Genomic DNA, 23,351 nt, shown 5'->3' on the forward strand with positions numbered 1-23,351 from the left:
TTAAGTCAAGATGTGGAAAAATTTGGGTCATTTGTGTATATTTCACATACTTTTAATTACATCTCATAACTTTATTTTATTTTTACTATATCGTTTGTTGATGGAGGTGAAAGTGAGATAAGGAAATGGTCGTCAAGCTGAGGGATGCTAGATAAAATGATAGATTGGAGGAAATCCTCGTTTAAAATCAGAAAACTGTCACATGTGGGGTTAAACATTAACTTCCTGTGGTCCATTGTTGGTTGATAGAACAGGTTCAAGTTGTCTTGTGTCTTCCTCCCTAAAATGGATGGTGCTTTGAAAACAAAGGATTTTGCTGAATCTTTTGGACGGGATATCCCTGGAAGTCTTACTCATCGCCAAGCTCTGCCTTTGACTGTCTGTCTCTGTCTTTGATTTGTCTCTTTTAAAATTCCTTGTTTCATATCCCTTGTCGATTGAATGCCTTGCTCGTGGGCATAGGTGACGTGGCCGAGGATCAAAACCCCGGACTTGTGCTCCCCTTCCCCTTCTTAATCCTTCTCTCAGCCCCCACTGCTTTATACTTCTCCCCTCTCTCCCCCTCTCATATTGCTGAACATTTCTTTCTATCTTTATCCCTATGCAGTTGTGCTTATGCTCCCCCTTTCTTTATCTCTTTTTTTTTCTGTAGGACAAATTTAATAGCAAGATACAATCAGTATTTCGTTTTTAATTTAACGTACAATGGATTGTAAAGACAAGTTTTTAGATTGTACCTGACCATGGTCTATCTCAGAGCTACCAAGTCTCACAAATTATTCGTGAGACTTAAGCATTTTGGACTCTTGTTCATCCCCTCAAATCTCTGTCTCACGCAATTATCACAGCCTATCCCCATATACATTTGTACACAATGTCTGTGATCTCACTCAGATTCACAGAAAATCTCACGCATAGCTGATATTTGAACTTGGCATCACTGCTATCTATGTTCAACCTTTTCTTTCTCTCTTTCTCTCCTGCTCTTTCTATTTTCCACTAGCTCTCGTTTACTCACTCCCTAAAGCTCCCCCTCTCTCCCAGTCACTCACTTCTACACCCCCTCTCAAATTCAAGCTGGGAATAAACACTTGGATGACACAGTCAATTCATTTCTTTAGCCCCTTGTCTAAATTTGGAAAGATGAAAGTTCTTTGGCAGAGATCTTCATTGGCTGATCAGTTGTAGCAGGTTATTTTTTTCTTCAAACTTAAGGTCTCGAAGTGGAAGCTTGTAGAGGTGCAGCATGAATCTACTTTTTATTTCTGGATGTCATAATTGCGTTAAAAATCAATGGATGGCATAAGTGTTGTCTCAGGCTCATAATTGGGTTTTGAATTATTTGTGTTTCATGCCACAATCCAGATCATGTCTATAAAATCCCTGTTTTGTTACCCATCTTTTTACTGAGGAATCACATAGGCCTACATTTAGCAGTTTGGATTGGTGCAACACTAGTTATATAACTATTTTGCGGACTTCTTCTTTGCAGCTGCAGATAACAAGAAATGCTATTTTTTAAGTTTGGTGTTTTAACAAGTTTGAGGCTTCCTTCTAAGCAGATGTACACTGAATTTTAATAGAGAATAATGAAAATGAAAACCAAAGAGGGAGGTTTAAAAACAATTGATATAAATATTGTGTATTGCCTTCTCTCTTTTCAACATTCAACTAATCTTGGTGGTAAATTAATAATTGAAAAAAAATAACGATATCTCCTCGATTGCTGCTGCCTTTACCACTTCATATGGAAGAATTATTTGTAGAATATTTTTTTTTTATATAGCATACCGAAGTAACATATTAAAGAGGATATTAAAAAACATGATTTTTTAATCATTATGATTCAGTCATAACTCATATGATCATGGTGATATTTGGCTGCTGCTGGATTCCACCATTGCATTGATGGATGCTCAGATCTCAAGTATTTTCCATCTCGCATTTTCTTCATGTTCTTTTAAATCCTTTTTAATTAATGTACCTCCTGATGGCAATGATATGACATGGGGCATTCACCCTTAGAGATGACCGTATGTTTATATGCATTCTAAACACTGACCATTCGTGTCCTCCATGTGCATATGGTCAGCGAAGACATAGATGATGAGACATATAACCCCCCCCCTCCCCACTTTCACACCATACCAGAATTTTTGGTTTAGCTTGATATTGTGGAAATACTTATGCAGGATCTACATGTATATGGAGTTCAAAACAATCTAGGCCTACTCCAATTTAAATAAAATATCTTATCATCACATCATAGGGGCATTTAGTATAATTTCTACTAAAAAAATACAAGATTAATTTGCTTTTAAACAAGACATGTATCATTTTTTTACAAAAATCTTACATTTTGAAAAATAGAAATTCAGATTATTTTAAGTGTATAGCTCTCATGTGAACTGAGTTTTAAGTTCAAATGCCGCTACTTTACACAGCAGTGTATTAAAATCTATTATCTGTTAATTGGATTGTGGGTTGATTCTTTCGACGTTTCTTGGCACTCATTTCTGAACATGCCCGTTAAAGTCCATTGGACCTTCAAAGCAGATGCAACCATAGGCCTACTTTCCAATACAGCCAAGCTGAACTGTGGAGGGGGATATGGTAATCGCATATCCAATTATGATAGCTGCATGGCCTGGTTGGCAGCCAGCACTTTCACAAGACGAGTCACCCAGCGCTGTCCATAGGAAGTGAGCGCTGCTGGTGGGTGCTATATAAGCTGCTGGAAGTCGCTGGACAGGACAGTCCGGTGCGAGAGCTCACAGAGATAGGTGGCTTGCGTGAGGGGGTAGAACTGAGAGGGGGGCAGATAAAAAGAAAGGAGGAGGGACTAATCGGTAGAGTGTGCCTGGCTTTTGAATAGAGGCCCCTGGACTTTTGTGCTGATTGAAAGGGATGCATGCCCACATGTGCTTGTGATCGACTCTGACATTGGATTTCTTTAAAAGGAACCATCGGGATCGTTGTCATATTTCCAAGTGTATAGGATACACAGGGAATAATTTATTCAGGAATTTCATTTTGATGGTGACAGCGTTTTTTAAGTGATGTTCCAGGCTTGTTTACCATTTGAGTGGATCGTCAGTGACACGCATCTGTGTGTGTGTGTGATATATCTTGGATTTAATAACAAGGGAATGTATTCATTTACAGCTGTTTAAAAAAAAATTTGATTCTCAGGTATGTTCTATGTGTATTTCTTGTTGCTGCATGAATATAAGTTTATTTTCAAATGATTCACTTATCAAGAATGCAATATGTTATTTTTTCAAGAATTTTTGTTTGTAATGAATTAGTTACATAAACATAACCAATATAAAGTTATAGTACTATATAGCTAAATGCACTTATGCTTTTTAACTTAAACACTTTTTTTTATAAACATGTGCATTCATCACCTAAATGATTATACTTAATGTTTTCATTTTTCTTTAGTCTTGATTTGACAAAGAAAGTACTTTCGTTGGATGCATGTTATATGTTTGATATACCAAACATCAAAGAAAAATATCTGGAAAATTCAAGGCTTGTCTTGTTTGATACCAGTATTGCATTTGCATGGATATCAACCAATGAAGTTTTTCATATTCTTGAAAAATGTAATTAATTAAAAAAAAGAATACTTAGTATGTTACTTATCATTTCCTTTTCCTTTTTGAGACATCATAATAACACAATTCTGTAAGTCTTTTATTCTTGGATATGATCCACATTGTGGATATTAAAGAATGGAAAAAATAATCCTAGTGAACCTCAATACAGTGGTTTATCTATAGAGGATATAATTGAGAAAACACTTTGCCGCCTGCCCTCTTATTATGTATTCTACTCTCTGAATTAATCCTCTACCATTAATTATTAGCTCGAGAGTGAACAAAGCTGCAATGGAAATCTACTAGATTCATTTACGATTTGATTCAAATCCGTATGCATATACCTTTTAATATGGTCACCGTGACTGTATTATCATATGGAAATATATTGTGAATGTTTTATAAATCCAATTAGGACTCACAAACAAAAAGTTTTCAAAAAGTGGGAACCCAGGGGGGGGGGTGAAAATCCCCAGATTATAGGATGAAGTGAAAACTAGATAATGACAAAGGAAACTGGTTATAGAGAGTGGGAAAATTGTATAAAATGATGAAAGAATATTAGAGAAGAAAATTGAAATCCATCAACTTAATATTCAGAGAATAAAAGATACATGAAAGGTTTAAATAACTAAAAATAAAACAAGGAATATGGAAATAAGGATGATAAAATGAAATGATTGAGTACATTAGAGACTGTCAAAAGAACATGAAATCAGAGACAGAAAACTTCATGAAGGTCCCACATATTTTGGGTCGAACGTATTGTACATATTTTATGAAATTGCCCAAATAATTAGCACTATGATGATCAATTTTATTATTGGCAAATGATTATTTCAGTAATGATATTATTAATTCATTATTGGTATTATAATTAATGCTATATTAATACATTCATTGAAGAGGCTCTCACAGGACTAGAGCATAAAGGAAAGACAGATGCTCTGAATAATTATTGAATTTAAGTATCAGTTTCAAAGTGCCATTCTCTTCTTCTATTTGAGTAGTGTGACCCTGTAAGTAGAAAGTCTTCACCTTGAACTATAGGCCGACATGTTTATGAGATAGGTTGCATGATTCTTTTCTATAAATTTCCTCATAATGAATCTGCACAAAATACTATATACCTCATCATGCATAGTATCTGATCAAAGAGTTGATATTTCTCCCTAATCCTACCTGCTGTAAATAGCATTTGAACTGACAGTAGTAATTTGGGTCGGTTTTAAATACGTACAGGTTGTGACAGCCAAGGTAAAGGTATTTTTGCGTTTCAGATTTGTATAAGATTAAAGCGAAGTGATATGTTGAGTGAATATGTCTGCTCTGGTCAGATATGAAGTTCAAGGTTATTTAGTTGGTTGCAATGTCAGAAATATCTAAAGGTGACAGGCCAAGCCCAAAATACCCCCTTTAGATAAGTTGAACATTTAAAAAAAAATTGTGGCTGGGGGTGAATGTTTTCTTTGCAGTTGCCCCCTATTCAGTTTGTTTAACATTATTCACAAAGCTTCTTTATCGACAAGAGAGAGAATAATAATAATCACAGAAACTTTGAGTCTGGGTGGTCTTTTGCAGGATTGAACTTTTATATGCACATGACAAAATACATGGTGTACAGTGAAGTGTCTACATTAAAGAGAAAACCAGCTCATGGAGTATGTTGCTATTAATAGCTATGTTTTTTTAGTATGGCATGTCATTTTTTTTTTTTTTTTTTTGGGGGGGTAACATTGGAAAAAGCATATTCGTCAGTAAAGGAGATTTGTTCAAATTTTTGTCCTTTATATATTGCTCTTTGTGTTGCACCCAGCCACAAATTATTGGGTCTGTTTTGAAAAATAAATGACTGAATTACTGGCGGCTTATATATATATATATAACACATCTAAGGTGCAATTTTATGGGAAAATGTGTGATTTTTCATATGGAGGCTATTTTCATTCATTTTTAATTACATTTTTCTCCTTTTACAAAGTACATTGGACCAAATATGCATGTAATAATGGTTAAAGCCTGTTACACATTCTCCTTTTGGGGGTCTTTTTTTTTTTTTACTTGTGTTCCAAATTGTATTTTCTACTGCACCCACTAGCACTTCACTGGGGGCCCCTTTTGCAGCCGACGAGTTGTTATATTTGACATTTGAGGGGGCAAATCGTGATTTGTCTCAGTGTATTTGGGTTGGTGTTTTTTTTTTCATCATTGAGTAGTCATGTGTACTTTAGGATAAGGGAGGGGGGGTATTTTACACCGTGTTTATCTTCACTATTCTTCCTGCCTGTGACATGAAGAGCCACTCTTGCTGAGGCAATAGATGTTTAAATGTCAAATGTTCGCAAGTAATTATTGCAAATGTTGTGTAGATATCTTGAAATGAATGTGATGAATTTCCTTCCATTTTCCTCATCTGTGATAGTCACTCACTTCCAAGACACATTCATCCTGAGTCAGACAGTCAGTCAGTCACTCATGTTTGAGGTTCTGGTCCATTGAAGCTTTAGTCAGAAGCGATGCCTACATGACTGTGTCTATAGTCTTGTTTTATTTCTTCTATTCAGTGTACATGTATACCTAGACCAATGTGATTTGGATGCTGGTTTTGGGGTTATATCTAACTTAATGGTGCATCAAATTATGTGTGGCAAAAGATAATGTATTGACTGATATAGCAACGGAAGTAGCTTGTTGAATAACCTATTGAAAACACTTTTGTTGTTTGGAAGCCCATCAATTATGGCCATCGTAGTTAGAGTGCTTTGAAGTCAGATTTGTCTATACCTTAGCAAAAGTCTTTACACAGAGACCAGTCAGATAGCATCCTCATCATTTTTTTAAACAACCGCCATATAAGTTTTCAAACTTCTACCTTTATGGGATGTTTATTGCATCTTCACAGGGTCAATACATTTATGTGTAGGTAAAGAGAAAATGAAGAGGTAATTTTGGTCTGGGACATACATTCTTCAATGGTAACTCATGAAAAATAAATCATTATGTACTGATTTGGTTAGTAGAATTGGTGTAAATGACAAATATATCAGAAATCCTGTAATTTCATGGCTAATTTTTGTCTATCGAGACCAAGAAAATCAGTTATGTGAAAATTGAGCTTTCAATTGTTTCCACACTGGCATCAAAATTTGTGAACATTGTACGCATTTACTGTTCTACTTTGTTGCTTCATGCAGGTCCACAAATAAAAAGGAGACTTCATGAAACGAAAGTAAACTAAGAGAACTTCTCGAGTTCTGCCGCCACACCCCACCTTGACCCGATCGATGCCACCAACCAGGATGACCCAGGAGGTCAGCACCATCTACCAACCCCGGCGACAGGAACAGCTTGCTTCGGCCACGGCCATCGACACACCCGTCCCCACCGATCCCACCGCTGCCACCAGAAATGGAGCACCCAGAAGACGATCACCGCCCAACCCCCAGAGCAGGGGCTTCCAGATTCGCCATGGAGCCTTCAAGCTCAACCAACTGCGGTTGCCGACATCTGCATCGCGGTTCATCGTCATGCAGGTGATCCTCAGCTGCATTTGTGCCACACTTGGGATTCTAGCTGTGGCCTTCCACTGCTGGATGGCATACATGTGCATTCCTGTTATTGTAGGAGCATTGGTAAGTTGTCTTGTTCATATCTTTAGGGATCATCTTGTGGCCAACGCTAAGGACACTCCCATCATTTCCCTTTCTCTGGTCATTGGCACCTGAATGTTCTCATCAGATACAGCCTTGTGGGAATCAAACCATTGTTAATATATACTAGCTTGGCCCACCTAAGCTTTGTTTGGTCAGAACTTAGTTGGCGTCATTGCCTCTGATGCATTTCACAAACAGTTCAATTGAAATTTCATAAGTTCAGGACAGTCACTTAAAAATGATGGTGTAATTCAGTCTCCATATCAATTCCAGTACAGGTGGAAGTATCTCCAGTGAATTTACAAAAGTTTACTTTTCTAGTGTTTAGAATTCCTAATTTTTTGACATGCTCTATTCATGTTAAACAAGGCAAAATTCACAGTTGCATTTGAACTCTTTTGTTCGTACAGGAACTCTTTGTTGGAATAATGGGATATACTGCATTGAAGAGACCTCACAAGAGATTCTTGGTAAGAATTTTTTTCCATTTTCTTGATTGATCCTGGCTTGCCCCCATAGAAAGTAAGAACTTCGGGAGAATTTTAGTAAGGACCATCAGGCTTAAATTCCAGACCAATACTACATCTGCTTTCGTATTCTCTTTGAGAGTCATTTAATAAAGCTGTTCATAAGCTACCCAAGGCTGATGATCCTGTTTTAGCATAATGGAAGCGACCTTTCTATAATTCTAAGGAAATCTGGAAAAATAACACACTTAGCATTCAAATGCTTCTTAACATCAAGATTTTTGTATCTGAAGTGATAGAATGTCAACTTATCATCATGAGAATACAGAGTATTGAGATTCTTATTCATCACCAGTAACTTGCAAGAAATGGTCACCAGGCATGTCAAAGTCTGTGTGTAACTTGCAAATAACTTGATCACCTCTCAGGTACAAATACAGTGTTGCGTGATAACCATCAGTCAGACATGGCCTGCTGGACCAAATCCTCCACCAGCACAACACTAAGGATGTTGGAACACCAGGGACCTGTTGCATAAAACTTTTGCCTTAAAAGCACACTGGCAAACAAACAAAAACTCTGACAAACAAAATTTTGCCATTGAAAATTACATAAATTTGCCCAAGATTTTTATGGCAAAAGTTTTATGCAAAGGGCCCAGGAAGTCAAAAAGCTTTTGGTGTTTCGTTTTTACAGGACTTTATAAAAATCAAAACAATGTGCAAAAATAAAGAATTGCAAATGGGAATGTTAAGTTTATGTAAGTAAATGCAAAAGATATGGATGGACCGCTGTATTCAGATCCATTGGTTCTGTTTTATCAAGAGCGCAGCCTGGGCAACATACATGTTCAAGCAGGATGCAAGCATGCAGGAATATTGTTTCCCTTGTTCTACCAGAATATACATCTACCTATGCCAACCCTCACTTATACACAATCACTGACTTTCCCCTCTCTTCTTTGATTCATTCTTAGATCAAAACTTACTTTGTTGGATGTCTCTTTGGTTCTCTGGCTGGTCTTGCACTGGTCATCTTCAGTATCTTCGGTGCCACTCTGGAGCAGGACTATGAATGCACCCTGCTGCCTGATGTCATTGCAAGGTGTAATGTTGTCAAGGTTAGTAAATCTCATCGCTCCAGGAAAAACAAAAGCTTTCGCCAACACCAGAATGGCGCAAATACGAAGAACACAACGTACATTACCCTTGTGGTTTTTTCAGAGTGTTCCAAGAGGCCTTTATCAGTTAATTTTTACCTGTCTCACTCAATTCCTTATATGTTGTGCTATCATGATATCAGAAATTGAATTCAGTTACATATTGTCCATGTCAAATTTGGTTTCAGGTCACTGAAATCATCTTGGGATGTTATGTTGGTTCAATGACATTTGCTCCGATGGAAAATGTACGCATCAAGCGAAACATAAAACATAGCCTCCAAAATTAAATAAATCCTAATCGTAATCATTACAATATTCTGAACCCCAAACTCTATCACAATCCTTACTCTAAATCTATGCCTTCTGAGATATTAATCAAGACCGCAGCAATTGTCGCAGGAGCATATGTCATGTCACCGTTATATGAAGACACTGACAATATGGTGGTCATGTGCGGGGTGTTTTATTGTAGCCTAATGTCCTGCATGGTGCAAGACTATACCAGAACCCTACAAGAAACAGTAAAATGCACATGATTAATGAGTACAAGCCACAGTGGATTTGGGCTGGCTCTTTCAAATTCAGGTTAATGGTGGTCTCCCAAGAAAACACTGATTTTTATTTTTCTTTAAGGATGGGAGCATTTCTTGAGTACTACATGTAGCATCTGCATCTATGACTTGACCATGTTGTATGTTGTCCTGACTCATATTTATCATTCTGTAACTTTGCATTATGAGAATCACTTCTTTGATGGAAACTCATGGGGAAAAACCAAGTTTTCTAACATTGTCTTATTGAATTCCTTATTTGCAGGGAGCCCGGTTTACGATACAACTTACGACCGTCATCGTTGGTACTGGTGTCATCGTGGTCACCCAAGTTATGTTTATGTTCATGTGCTATGGATGTTGTTCCAGGACTCAGATTGATGACCAAAGAGGACGGTCAAGAGTAAGTCCAGGGGTCCATCTTACAAAGAGTTATGATTGATCCAATCAATCATAAGTCTGGAAATCCATCAGTGTCATAATTTTTTCTACGGGAAATTTGCAAAGTGTCCTTTGTAAACAAAGCAGAACACACCGAATTGACCAGAAATCAATGAATTTATAAAAATATTATCTATAATTTTTTTTTAACAAACATGCATTTCATATATTGACTTTTTTGGCTTTCCATAGTTGCGATCAATGGCAACTCTTTTAAGATGGGCTACAGATCTCATTTCCCCCCTTTGTAATTATGGATTATTACGAGCTTTTGATTTGGATGATGGATGTATCTATGACGATGGATAATTATTTCTGTGCTGTCAGGATTTATCATGTTTCCATCCTGCGTATAAATCAGTTTGACTTTGAAGTATTGAAAAAATATCATAAGACCTAAAAAGTATTCCAAGACCAACTCTCTGCGGTTATGCTATGGTTTTCAGGAACATGCTGATTCATCTGAAAAAAAGTTGTCAAAACTGGAGGACAAATGAAAACTTAAATAGTATGCATGCACAAATTTGGTTCATTTGTCAATTTCACCTTTGTAGAAACATCCATCATGCAAAACAAAAGCTTCTTTGTAAATGTGTGTCTTTGACCCCATTCTGTAAAGGGTTATGATTGATCAAATCGATATCATCTATGGAAAGCCTGTAACACCATCTTCTTAAATTCAGTAATCTTTTCATCGTGGTATTCGATGTGACAAGCATTTCTGCATGTGTAACTGTATTGAGTGATTAGCATGCTCAATTCTATTTACGATGGGGCAGCGCTTATGCCTCTTCTTTTGATGAACTACGACAGGTTTAGCTTTCCACAGTTGAGATTGATTGGATCACTCACAACTCTTCGCAAGACATGGCCCAAGAAAGATTAAAGGCTATGTTGGTCTGCTAATATACATGAATAATACCCGGTCACATTTTCTCTACTACGGAGGTAGTACGACAAGTCGAAAACAGCCGTTTTATTAATTTTTTTATTCAAACCACCTATGTGTAGCTAGTACAAAAAAAAATTTAAACGGCTGTAGAGCAAATGGGACTGAGGTATTAAGCTTAAAATCTATAGGACAAGGATCCTGCATTTCAGACTAAAACCTAAATTCCAGTTTTATCAATTGACTTTCAAACCAGAGAAAACACATTTGTAATGTACATAGTGGCTCATTGTAGATGTTTTTCAGCATTGTTAAAAATCTGTTCCAAGTGGCAACCAAAATAGGCCTTCATGAAAGTAGGTGAGGGTTATAAAATTTGATGAGAGTGTACATAACAAATGTGGATGTGGATAACAAATTTCCCTTTAACCAAAAAGAACTGAATCATGTTGCTGGTGAAGATTGCTAGAAACGAAAGCACGCTATTCTAAATTGCACAATTTGTTTATTGACCTCCATCGCGTTTCTTTATAGGCAACCAACACCAATACAGCCGATGACGTCCCTGCTAATCTGGAGCTGCCGTCATATGAGGAGCATCACAATTACCCTGCTTCACCATTCCATGAAGGGTCTTTCTTCGTTAGCTCGGTCTCAGGGGGATTTGAACCCCCGTCCTACACCAACATTGGGCTTGTCAGTGGTAGGTTCATCTAGATTAGAAATTCATTAATTTTGTTGTTGTAATGTGTTACCAACCAGCTCCAAACCCGCAAGGGCCGTATTCTGAACTAGGGTCTAATTTAAAGGTCAAGTCCAACCCAGAAAAATATTGATTTGAATAAATAGAGAAAAATCAAACTAGCACAACGCTGAAAACTTCATCAGAATCAGATGTAAAATAAGAAAGTTATGACACCTTAAAGTTTTGCTTATTTTTCGCAAAACAGTGATATGCCCAACTCGGTGACATGCAATTGAGACAGTCGATGATGTCCCTGACTCAATATTTCTTTGTTTTTTATTGTTTGAATTATACAATATTTCTTTTTTTACAGATTTGACAATAAGGACCAACTTGACTGAACCATATAGTATTAAACAATGCTAATTCCACATGTTCAGGGAGGAATTAATCATTGTTTCACTTGACAGTGAGGAGAAAATTAGAATATTTCATATAATAAAGTACAAAAGAAATAGTGAGTGGATGACGTCATCAGTCTCCTCATTTGCATACCGCCCAGGATGTGCATATACCTGCTTTGTGAAATGAAGCGAGACTTGAAAATGTCATAACTTTCTTATTTTACATCCGATTTTGATGAAATTTTCAGTGTTATGCTTGTTTGATTTTTCTCTTTTTATTTAAATCAACTTTTTATTGGGGTGGACTTATCCTTTAAACTCTGATCTAAAGTTGTGGTTGAAATAGTTCTTTTTATTATTAAAACATGAGGAAAGAGCCAAGGTAAGATCGTTAACATAATGAAAATGCAATCTTGAAATATATGACTACCCATATTAAATTTAACACAAAGTTAGACCATGGCCTAAGTTAAATGGACTTCATTATATGGGCCAAGAAGTCAACCAAACCAGACTCTCTTAGTTTTGTATTCTGCTTAAAAATCCTATTAAAGCTTTAAAATGAAACTGTATATTCAAGATTTATAAAGACATATTGACAGCTGAATCTACATATGTGTCTCAAAACAAAAAAGTAAAAATACACACATCTAATGAAGAAATGAGCAAAATTACACACATCAAGAATCATTTTGAAAAATTGCATATGTGAATATAGTTTCATATATTACCATGCTGGTATGAATTACCAAAATTTATTTTGGTTGAGTCTGCAAATTTCAACCTTCCATATATGTCAAATGAATACTGTAGGTTGAGGCAAATATTCCAAAGAGATTGGGCAGAGCATGTGTTATTTATGGATTCTAGTCAAATCGCCTATGTAGAACACATTTCAGTTGTTCCTAAGACATTTGACTTATGTAGTAGATTCACCTGTATTTATAACCTGTACTACCCCCTTGATGCAAAGTAAAGGAATTGGACAGAGACGTTCTTGAAGTGCAGAAGAAACATGGTCATCCAACTATGAGGTATGCTTTCCATTCAAGATATATGAAATTTTCAGCAATCCCCAGAGATGATCTTAAAAATGAAATGTGTATCTCATTCTGATTAAATAGTGTGACCCAAACCACCCTTTTGACTTCTCATTACAGAGATTATTACCCCTTATTTCTTTTTTTTTGTCTTGATTTACCCTCTGCAGATGAGATCGCTGGTGGAATCACTCCCCTTGCTGCAGCTCTAGGACCTGGTGGTTTACCCTTAGAGCCCCCGCCACCTTACACCCTGTTTGCTCCTAGTCTTCAATCAACACCAATCGTTGGAAGAAGTTTTACAGGAAGCTCAGTAACTACCACCCCTTCCGGAGGACAAGCGGGTACACCAGCAGTGCAGAACGTCAGGGTCACTGGTGGCAGTTTTTCCGGAAATCCAGTGGGGACCCTGGAGTCAAGAGAGGGTGTTGTGATCAGAGGTGATGGTAGCCGTGGAAGCACCCGTAGTGATGACCTTAGACTTGCTCCAGGGGTGTATCAATACCAGACGGGACTGAGGGATAGAACACTTCACCAGTCCCTGAGACTTAGTTCTGACCAGAGCGCAGAGTGGAATTCTCGTTCCGCGCATCAGCGGCAAGTCACAGATGAAGGATCGAGGCAGCCGGAATCAACAATGAACAGTGAGGATGATCCAAACAGTTTGCCTCCGGAACTTTACCGTGATCAAATCAGGAGAAGTGGACATAGGTACAGCCTGTCTGATCCGACACTCTTGAGCAGGAATGCTAGGAATCGTCAGAGGCCGAGACCTCCTCCTCCCCCAGAAACGGCAACTCAGTCCCAACCGCGGGACATTTCAACAGAATTTGCAATAAATGTGGATAGTGGTGCTATGGACGAGACAGATCAAACTGTCTCAAATCAGAGAGAGACAGAAGTTCAGAGTTTTCCTTCTCAAACGACTCATTTGCATGATTCCCCTCGCAGGAGACAAACACTTCCTCCACCTTATGAAGGCAGGCATAATGTTGTTAGGACTCACTCAAGTGCATCAGCTAGAACTAGTGATGTTGTGTATCCTGCAAGGAGTGTTGAGAGTTCTCGGAATGAAGCATCTAGGGACGAGGAATCTGTAGCACAAGGTGAATCAAGTCATTCACAAAGTATGGTCAGTGTTCAGGCAGATATTCATGAAGCAAGGACTTTGCCTAGCAACTGGAGACCCGAACTGGTTGAAGAGTCTATCTATGAATCCATTCCATCCCTGCAATCTTCACCATCACGGGACGAGCGAAGCGGTTCTCCGGAGAGGAGAACGCAGACTGAAAGTGAAGGCACAAGGTATAGTACTAACGCAGCCGATGGCAGGACTCGTGCCATGGAAGATTACAGTGATAATATGTATAGCTTGGATTGGAATGACCAGGCATGGAGAGGACACTCAAGAGGAGTGCAGGGGAGGGCTGGCAGGGGTAGAGCTGGAAGCAGGAGCTGGGATGAAGGGGTGAACCAAGAACAAGAGCTCCCAGATGTTATAGGGTCTGGGGATACATATAGAGAACAATCAACACAGGATGGTAGCGGGGTTGATGATCGCGAGAGGGCGGGTAGAACTCATGCTGGTAGACAGCCACCACCATATGGGGGCAGGAGGGTACCTGCTTGTGCCCCTCCCCCATATAAGGCAAGGAATAGATCACTTCCAAACTATGCAAGACGACCAAACATGACATCGCCTCCTCCCCCTTACCAGGGTAATCAGCGGTCACCCCAGAGGAATATCAACAGAGAAGGGCATGATAGAACTTGGTCAGGTCAGAGGAACTCTGAAACCCCTGAACCTTCGGATCGGCCACTCCCTCATTGCGATGTAAGAGAGATAACAGGGCTTTCAGATAGATTAAGAAATGAGGATGTATCCTCAGACAATAATGGCCGAGAGCGAGGTGTTCAGTTAGATGATAGAGCCTCAAGGGGGGTAGGGGGAAATGAGAGATATGACAGGAGGTCAAACACATTCCGTGATCATCCGCAACCAACTATATCTCATTCATTGCCTAGACTGGCTGTGTCGTCATCACTAGCTATTTCCCCACCATCTTCGACTTCCTCAGGGAGGCAACCCTCGTCAGTGTCTCCCAGCTATCCATCTTCGTCACTTTCATCTCCCAGACAGTACCCAACATCACCGTCGTCTTCATCTGCATCATCAGTGACAATGACATCATCGAGACAACCCTCGGTCCCATCCGCCACCTCCTCTCCTTCAAGTTCTTTCAATGCAGTGTCTCCTAGGAGAGCAAGGGCTGATCTTCTCGCCCGCATCGCAGGACCAGCATCGCACCCTCCGCCTCCAAACACATCCCTGTCATCCTCCAGGAACTCTCAGGCAGATTGGGAAGCAGACCATGATGTATCGCGAAACAACCAGTACCATAATCGTCCGCGTCCCGTTGCACCAATCCGTTCCTCTCCGTTATCCGTCGTTTCATCGCAACCTCAGCACCCTTCTAAACCATCTCGCATCTCCAGAGCCCCTTCCCACAACCGAGTCTCCCCATCCCCCAATCCATCCACCGTCCCTCTCCATCCCCTGTCGTTGCCAGGAGCCACAACAACTCAGCCACAAACCTTACTGCAATCCTCAAGCAATACTTCCAAACCGGACATGGTGTCCAGGAGTAGAACTGATGGGAAACCTGCTGCAGAGATTCATCCCTTCAGGACCGTTCGAAGCACTCCTGTGAAGGCACAAAGAGCCTATGTGGCTACCAAGGCACTCGCCAATGCCCTCCAGAAAGGGCAATTGAATGATCTCTTGGAGGAATATGAAGAGACCATTATTTGACTGAAAACTAATACATCTTGTCGACAATTATGATGAAGTTAATCTTGCTTAAACTCAGAAGACTGTACTAGGAGGGTGGAAAGGGAGATTGAACAATAATATTTACTCCTTAACTTTCTTTTTTTTTATCTAAGCCTTGTATTTTGGAATCAAAGGATGATTTTTGTATTCGTGATCAAGGATCATGGTATAATAAAAGTTTATTTTAATATGCAATGTAAGGCTGACATGATAAAAGATTTAATCTGATCCTGTAGGTTGTGGATCATTACTAATATTCTTAATGAAGATTTTTTTTTCAAAACAAGATCATGATGGCTTGTGTCTCAAAACAAATAATTGGCAAAATCTCAATAAAATTGAGATTTATACATTTCGTTTTTTATTTTCATTTTGAACATCATGTACTATGTTCTTGTGCGGTTATGCAGACTCTTTTAATTGTTTGTTTTATTTATTTTTTAATCTGGATGAAGAGGAACTGGAAATGGTTTGAGATTTTTTTCACGCTTGAACAAGAAATGAATATGGTGCTTATGATTATCAAAAGATGTTATTTAATGTTCAAAGTTATTTTTATGTAAAATTTGTTTTAGTAAAAATCAGCTGAGTTCAAAATTATTTATTTCTTCCAGAAAAATAATTTTGTACCAACCGTAATAGTAGTGATTTTTATATAACAAAAAGAATTACATTCTAATCATCAGCAAATAATCAGTAATAGATATTAAATGTTTACGCATAAATAGTCAAACAACTCAGTTTTATATTTTATTGAAACATTTCATAGTTAAATCATGATTATCCTAATTAGAAAGAAATTATACAGATGATAATTATGATGATATTATGAATGGGTTTTAAGCTATTCTGTATGAATTTAAAGTACAAGTGGGTTTGATATTTTTGTTCAACAACTCATTCATGATCAATTCTATGTTCTTTGTTCAAGATGATGATATACAATCTTCTAAGTCATGAACCATTGCAAGAAAAAAAGATCAGACAGAAAATAATCATAAATCTTATTTTTTTAATAATAATATTTGAAGTAATGTTGACTGCAGGTTTTCAGCTGATGGGTTTTAATGTTTAGTTTTGCCAGAATAATGAAGGTATTTTGAACTTCCAAATAGCATAGAGTATGATTAAAGTTGATAAAGTTTATTTGCCTTTCACTTGCCTATACTTTTCCAAAAGCCATATCATCTGGTAATGGTTAGTTTCTTTTGAGTTTATTTTTTATTGGATATGCTTTACTCACACAATATTTATTCATGTTCATTTCCTTTAAAAAATTATACAATGCTGGTTTATATATATTGTGATACAACATTTTAAATAGGCCATGCAATATGTGTACTAATGGCTTCTTAAGAAATATATCTATATAGTGCATTTTCTTAGTTTGTAATTTATTATTTCTACACATCAAATAATGACAAGCATTATACTTGCCTCAGTTGAAGAGGATTTCCAAGGGTGAAATTGATTATATTTCTTTTTTACATATTGTTGAATGAAGTTGGTGTTGGTATTATTTAAATATTTCAGACTTATTTCAAATTTAAACTTGTGATGCATTAGGATGGTGATTATTTTAGGGGTTTGGGTGATTTTAAACTTTTATATTGAAATAATCTTTGCAAATTTACATTTTGTTGATCAGTTGGAAAAAAATATTTTTCAGTTTGTGTCTTAAGTGCAGCATGCAATTTATGTTCAAACAATTCAAAGGAACAGTAAAAGAGTGAGTATAATGAAGTTGGCAGAAAGTTTGAATGCTTTATAAATCAATGAATAAGATAAATAAATTGCTAAATGAATAGAATTTATCTAGCAAAACAAAAAGTTAATAGCTATTTCATGAGTCTCAATAAATGTTTATTGATGATAGTATTTGAAGGAATAATTTTTTGGGGGGACAGTAATGGCCAACATGGATATTTTTTCTCATTTATTTTATTTGTAAATATTTTTTAGAGTCATTTTACATACAGTTATACATCTATGGTTGTATAAGTTTCATCGATTTGACAAAATGAGAAAGCTGAATTTATTTGAAATATATATCCTTTATGTGCACATATATGCCAAATTCTAAGAAAATCAATACGGCATTATTATGTATTGTTTTCTATTATGACATTATGAAGTATTAACGTCTCTCTGTTATTGTTACTCACACTGTTCACATGTTATTGTTTTAGGATTGATGCAAAAAGATGTGTTATTTTGTTATTTCTTGTTGGTTCTCTTATTCCATCAAACAAGCATTGTTTGGGTATTTAACGAACAAATTATCAATGATGATGATGATGTTAATAATGGTGATGAAGATAAAACATTTTTATATTATTATTGATCAAAGATGAATTTCAGTAATGATTTGTATAAAATAATCCAAATTGGTATTCCAGATTTGTGTCTTTGTTCTGATCACTTGCAACTACTTGTGTACTCTGACATGTGGACCTGGGGCATGTTACATGAAACGTAGCGATTGAGCATGGAGCTGATTTTTACAATTAATTACACACAGAAATTAATGCAATCAATCACAAAAATCACCCCTGTGATCAATTGATAGGTTTTGTGTTATGGGACCTGGTTGAAGATTTTTAAATTATATAACCTGAATGGTAGGAAGTTTGAGATATTGTTGGAATGTGATGGAAAGAAGAAAAGAGACAGGAGAAACCAAAGCTGGAAAATGAGAGAAAAGTGTTGGATACAAATGTCATAATTAGACAGAATGAGGTACAGAGAGGGGCAAAAAGTAAGGGAGGGGAGGGGAATAGAACGGGAGATGGAGAGGGGATGGGGAGAAAAAATGGGAATGAAAGAAACAGAGAGGGGGAGGAGGAGAGAGAGAGAGTCTTGTCCATCTGGAAATTAAAGGATAAAACATGAATTTGAGTAAAATGAATACTGGATGTGTTATAATAGAAAGTTGCCCCTCCCAGGCCTGTCTATGAAAATGAACATGTTGCTTGCGCTGTGTTTTAATAAAAATAATAATCAGCTTGCATATAGCGCTTAATACATCGGAACGACGCGACGTCTCTAAGTGCTTAACAGATATATTTTACCCCATGACCATGAAGAAAAAAGAATGCAAATGATTGTATAAACGGATTTCTTTAAAAAAAAAATCCTTAGTTATAGATTCCTTTAAAAACAAAAAAACATGGTCAATCCAATTGGGGCCTTAGCATGTTCAAGTGTTGGTTGACATTCTCTGCCCATCTGAGCCAGTATGTAGTTACCAGGTTAAGATTATGTAATGCCAAAAATTGATACGTGGAAGTAGGTGACAAAATTATCCACTCCGCTACTCGTGGTCGGGCATCACAAAAAGGGGGTGGGCGGGGCAACCAAAAGATCGATTCATTGATGATTATCTGAAAAACGGGTAGTGTAGTCAGCCATCAACAAGTTTTCAACAGGAAAATGGTTTTCGTGGATTATTATGCCTATTAATTTCGCTCGTCATTTTTTTTTTTTTGGGGGGGGTGCCGCCTGAAAAATCATGGATCTGTCCCTGAGTATATATATAGTACAAATTCAACGACCGTTTTTTTTTTATCACTTTCTATTCTTTCTCTCCCTCATCTGATTTTTAATCACTTGAACAATAATGTAAGGGCAGTTTCCACCTGAACCCAGCATGTGGCGCCGACCCCCCCCCCCCCTTCATCCGGTGTTCCATCTGCGATTCGGTCAGAATATCTTCTTGACTGAATTTCATAACGTGTAAAGGCGACCGCACACCTTACGATTGATCTTCGACCCGATTTCAGAATAAAATGTAGTAGAATTTGATGCTTATATTTAGACTTGGAATATCTTACTGTGTAATGTTCTAAATCATCGCACGAATACATATGTTCAAATCCGTGACTATGCTATCATCCTTCTCAGAACAGAATAAAATCGAATTTAATATGTAGTAGTAATGACGTCATAGCAGTCGTATGATTTGCTACGATTTGAAACTAATTTGGCCTTTACTCCAAAATAAATTCAAAATGGTTATATTAGTATTCTTTCAATCAATTTAACCTCAAATAAAATGATATGTTCCGTTCATATTTTTAGAAAATGAGCAAAATGCGATTTGTTCCAAAATCGGATCGTGAATATTCGTAAGGTGTGCGGTGGCCTTAAAATGCAACGAAAAGTACAATGTGTCCCCGAGCGTCATCTGCAAGGGCGCCATCACAGGGTATTTTCGTATTAAGTTCTGGCTAACTAACTCCCAACCATGCTCTCAACTTGACGTACTAACATCTATTGTTTACGACTACTCTTGTCAAATATCTGATATTCATTTGTATTAATTTGTCGATAACAGACACGAAAGGAGAGGACTATTATGATCTTGACAATCCCTATTCAAAATCTAATTTTGAAGCACGGTTAACTAAACTAATTAATATTAACATTGAATTGATGATGATAGTGATCGTGGATATGATCTTCTTAATATTTTTTACATAATCATGTTTAACATCATCATCATCATAATGATAAGATGATAATAATGATAAAAAAGGAGAAGAATATTAATAGTAATGATCATAATAGTATTAGTAGTAGTAGGAGTAGTAGGAGTAGTAGTAGTAATAGTAGTAGTAGTAGTAGTAGTAGTAGTAGTAGTAGTAGTAGTAGTAGTAGTAGGAGTAGTAGTAGTAGTAGTAGTAGTAGTAGTAGTAGTAGTAGTAGTAGTAGTAGTAGTAGTAGTAGTAGTAGTAGTAGTAGTCGTAGTCGTAGAAGTAGTAGTAATAGAATTAGTTTCCAACTCGTTTAATGCCAATTTATCCGATTGCCAACTCGTCTACTATCATGTGAGTCTATCATCAGTTCGTCCACTTTCCACATTGTCTTATTGCCAATTCGTCCTCTCACCACTCCGCCTCATAACCAGTTGGTCCAATTGCCACTTAGCCCATTTTGGACGAAGTGTCAAACTGCCGATAAATCCATCTTTTAATCTTTGGAAAAATACGGATAGTAACGGTATAAAACCGTGAAGTGTATAATTTCTACCTTAACTTAAAATTGTTCTCAAAATTTAGGTTGACCAGTAATACTTCAAAATAGAACAAACGAGATAAAACCGAGAAATAAAGTTTTATCAACAATGCGAAAAGTGCCATAATATCTTTTAAAAATAAACAATACATTTAGAGATCAACAGTATTTGATACATTAAAAAGTGTTGAAAGATATTAACCATCCTTCATGTCAAGGCATACAATGAATATCGTTGACTTAGTTGCAAGGGCGCCATCAAAGATCGTGTTTTAGAACTTTGTACTTCATCTTGTTTTCCGTGAAGTACTCCGCAAAGAAGTAAACACTCGGGGCTCAGGCCTTTTTTTTCCTTTAATTTAGTTTTGACCGAAGTACTTGTGGAAGATGAACACTAAAAGACAACCAGATAGCGATTTTTAAAACAAGATAATGGAATGAGGGCGTTACGGTAATGTTCTTAAAAAATATTTTAAAAACAGCTGCTAAATCTCTGTTTAATCCATGTGAAAATAAAACCATTAATAACAGGACTAACTGGGTGTGTATTTTTTTACCAATATGCCTATAATTCAGTTAATAAGATGGAGAGTAAACTTTTTTTTTAGAAGAAACAATGTCAGCAATGTAAATTGATAAATGAAAGAAAAAGTTTTTATCAAATCTGGATAAAGCACAATGTCGGGGGGGGGGGGATAAATATAAAATTTTCACGTGAGAGGTATGCTATCCCTTTTTAATATAGATATCCAAGAAGCACACTAAATTATAATACATGTATTATGATTTAGTGTGCTTCTTGGATTGGAGTTGAAACTGAATTTGTTGGCCATGCCATTATGTTTGTTTTCATAATATGTGGAAGAGGGGGCTGCATTAATTGATTGTAAGATGAAGTACCCCGCAGAAGAACATCAACAAATGAACAAACACACAAAACATCACTTTGCAATCCGATTTCGAAAACGTGTTAACTGGTTTTATTTGTTCTGTTAGTAGACGTAGTAGTAGTTCTACATGTACTACTACTACTACTACTACTACTACTACTACAACTACTACTACTAGTAGAAGTAGTAGTAGTAGTAGTAGTAGTAGTAGTAGTAGTAGTAGTAGTAGTAGTAGTAGTAGTAGTAGTAGAAATAGTAGTAGTAGTAGTAGTAGTAGTAGTAGTAGTAGTAGTAGTAGTAGTAGTAGTAGTAGTAGTAGTAGTAGTAGTAGTAGTAGTAGTAGTAGTAGTAGAAGAAGAAGAAGTAGTAGTAGTAGTAGTAGTAGTAGTAGTAGTAGTAGTAGTAGTAGTAGTAGGTAGTATATAGGTAGTAGTAGTAGTGGTAGTAGTAGTAGCTGCGTCAGCATCAGCATTAATTGTCATTATACATTTTTAATGTTCATTATCGTCTCGTCATGACTATCGTCATCATCATCTTTATCACTTTTTTTTTCGAAAATTGACATGAAGTGATTTTCAGACTATTTTACATTTTTCACAAGGAACTTCAAACATCTTTAATGTTTTCTTCAGAATGATTTGTATTTTCAAAAGTAAATTTGATTATTTCACACTTTTGTAAGTTTTGTATTAAAATAAAGCAAATATCTAAAGTACATTGGTGCACTGAATATTTTGCTGCCTGGATACGGAATATTAATCTACATCCTACTGAAATGACCATTAGATAGAAATTAATCAAGCAGGATTTGAAATTCGTGGAAACCGTGAAAAATTGCGATTCATAACGAGAGTGATAGGAAATGTTTTCCAATGTATTTCTTCCTTTGACCTCAGCCGTTCAAAGCCCTATTGTCGCGTTGCTAAATCGAGCATTTAAAATGATTACCACAACACGTTTACGCTCTATTGTCCTGCTCATAAGATTATTTCCCACAATATTGTGGCCCTTTCCGGAAACAGGGCAATCAAGGAGATGTATTATTATTTTTTTGTACTATACATTTTAACGCGGAGGTGTTATAAGATCATGAATGAATTTATTCAGTTCGATTGTAAGATTTTGGAAAAGTGGTCGAGAGGGAGGGAGAGGGAGAGAGAGGGGCGGGAGTGGGGGAAGAGAAAGGGGAGGGGGAGTGAGTATGTGTGTGAAAGAGAGTTGTTAGTTGTTATTTGTTTATTTGCACCTTTTAAATAAAAAAAATGTATTTTTTAATGTACTATATATTAATTTATATCTGAATGTCCTCCCTCATTTCTCGTTCGTTGTAGTTGTTTGATAATATTTATTTCATGATTTTACGTATCATTTTATTCGAAATGTTATGTAGGCCTAATATCTGTTAATCGAGTGTCTTCGCTATGCCAGATCGAACGTTGATATTTCAACATCTCTAACAAAAGCTGCATCATGGGACCATGTTGCAGAATGCATCCTCTTACCATTAAATTATGTGCCTTCCTCTTGGTTTTACTAAATTAACATTAACGAAATATGAAACATTGATAAACAAAATTCACCAACCAACCAAAGTATATGTTTTCAAAGTCGTTTTATATGATGATATGTGTATCGTCTAATATAATAACACTCATACTCGGAAAATTAGATGATGTATTGTTGACCTCTGCCGAGTGTTTTACTGTTTATATACC

General features: G+C 36.7%; 2 protein-coding genes across 2 annotated transcripts; both read left to right on the forward strand.

Annotated features, from left to right (window-relative positions):
• Nucleotides 1-2,733: 2,733 nt before the first annotated feature.
• Nucleotides 2,734-18,111, forward strand: LOC121413764 (serine/arginine repetitive matrix protein 1-like). Its single transcript, XM_041606703.1, has 7 exons — nt 2,734-3,192; nt 6,800-7,237; nt 7,669-7,728; nt 8,702-8,845; nt 9,704-9,841; nt 11,303-11,471; nt 13,068-18,111. The coding sequence occupies exons 2-7, from the start codon at nt 6,890-6,892 to the stop codon at nt 15,707-15,709; spliced, it is 3,501 nt and encodes a 1,166-aa protein (XP_041462637.1). The 5' UTR covers nt 2,734-3,192; nt 6,800-6,889; the 3' UTR covers nt 15,710-18,111.
• A 2,255-nt stretch (nt 18,112-20,366) lies between these two features.
• Nucleotides 20,367-22,031, forward strand: LOC121412924 (uncharacterized protein DDB_G0271670-like; the record flags this gene model as incomplete). The annotated part of the gene is made up of 2 exons (XM_041605686.1): nt 20,367-20,516; nt 21,852-22,031. Coding segments are annotated over 2 exons (330 nt in total), but the record flags the coding sequence as incomplete, so codon positions are not given.
• Nucleotides 22,032-23,351: the final 1,320 nt, after the last annotated feature.

This window comes from Lytechinus variegatus, chromosome 4 (assembly GCF_018143015.1).
Source record: "Lytechinus variegatus isolate NC3 chromosome 4, Lvar_3.0, whole genome shotgun sequence".
NCBI classification, from domain to species: Eukaryota; Metazoa; Echinodermata; class Echinoidea; order Temnopleuroida; family Toxopneustidae; genus Lytechinus; species Lytechinus variegatus.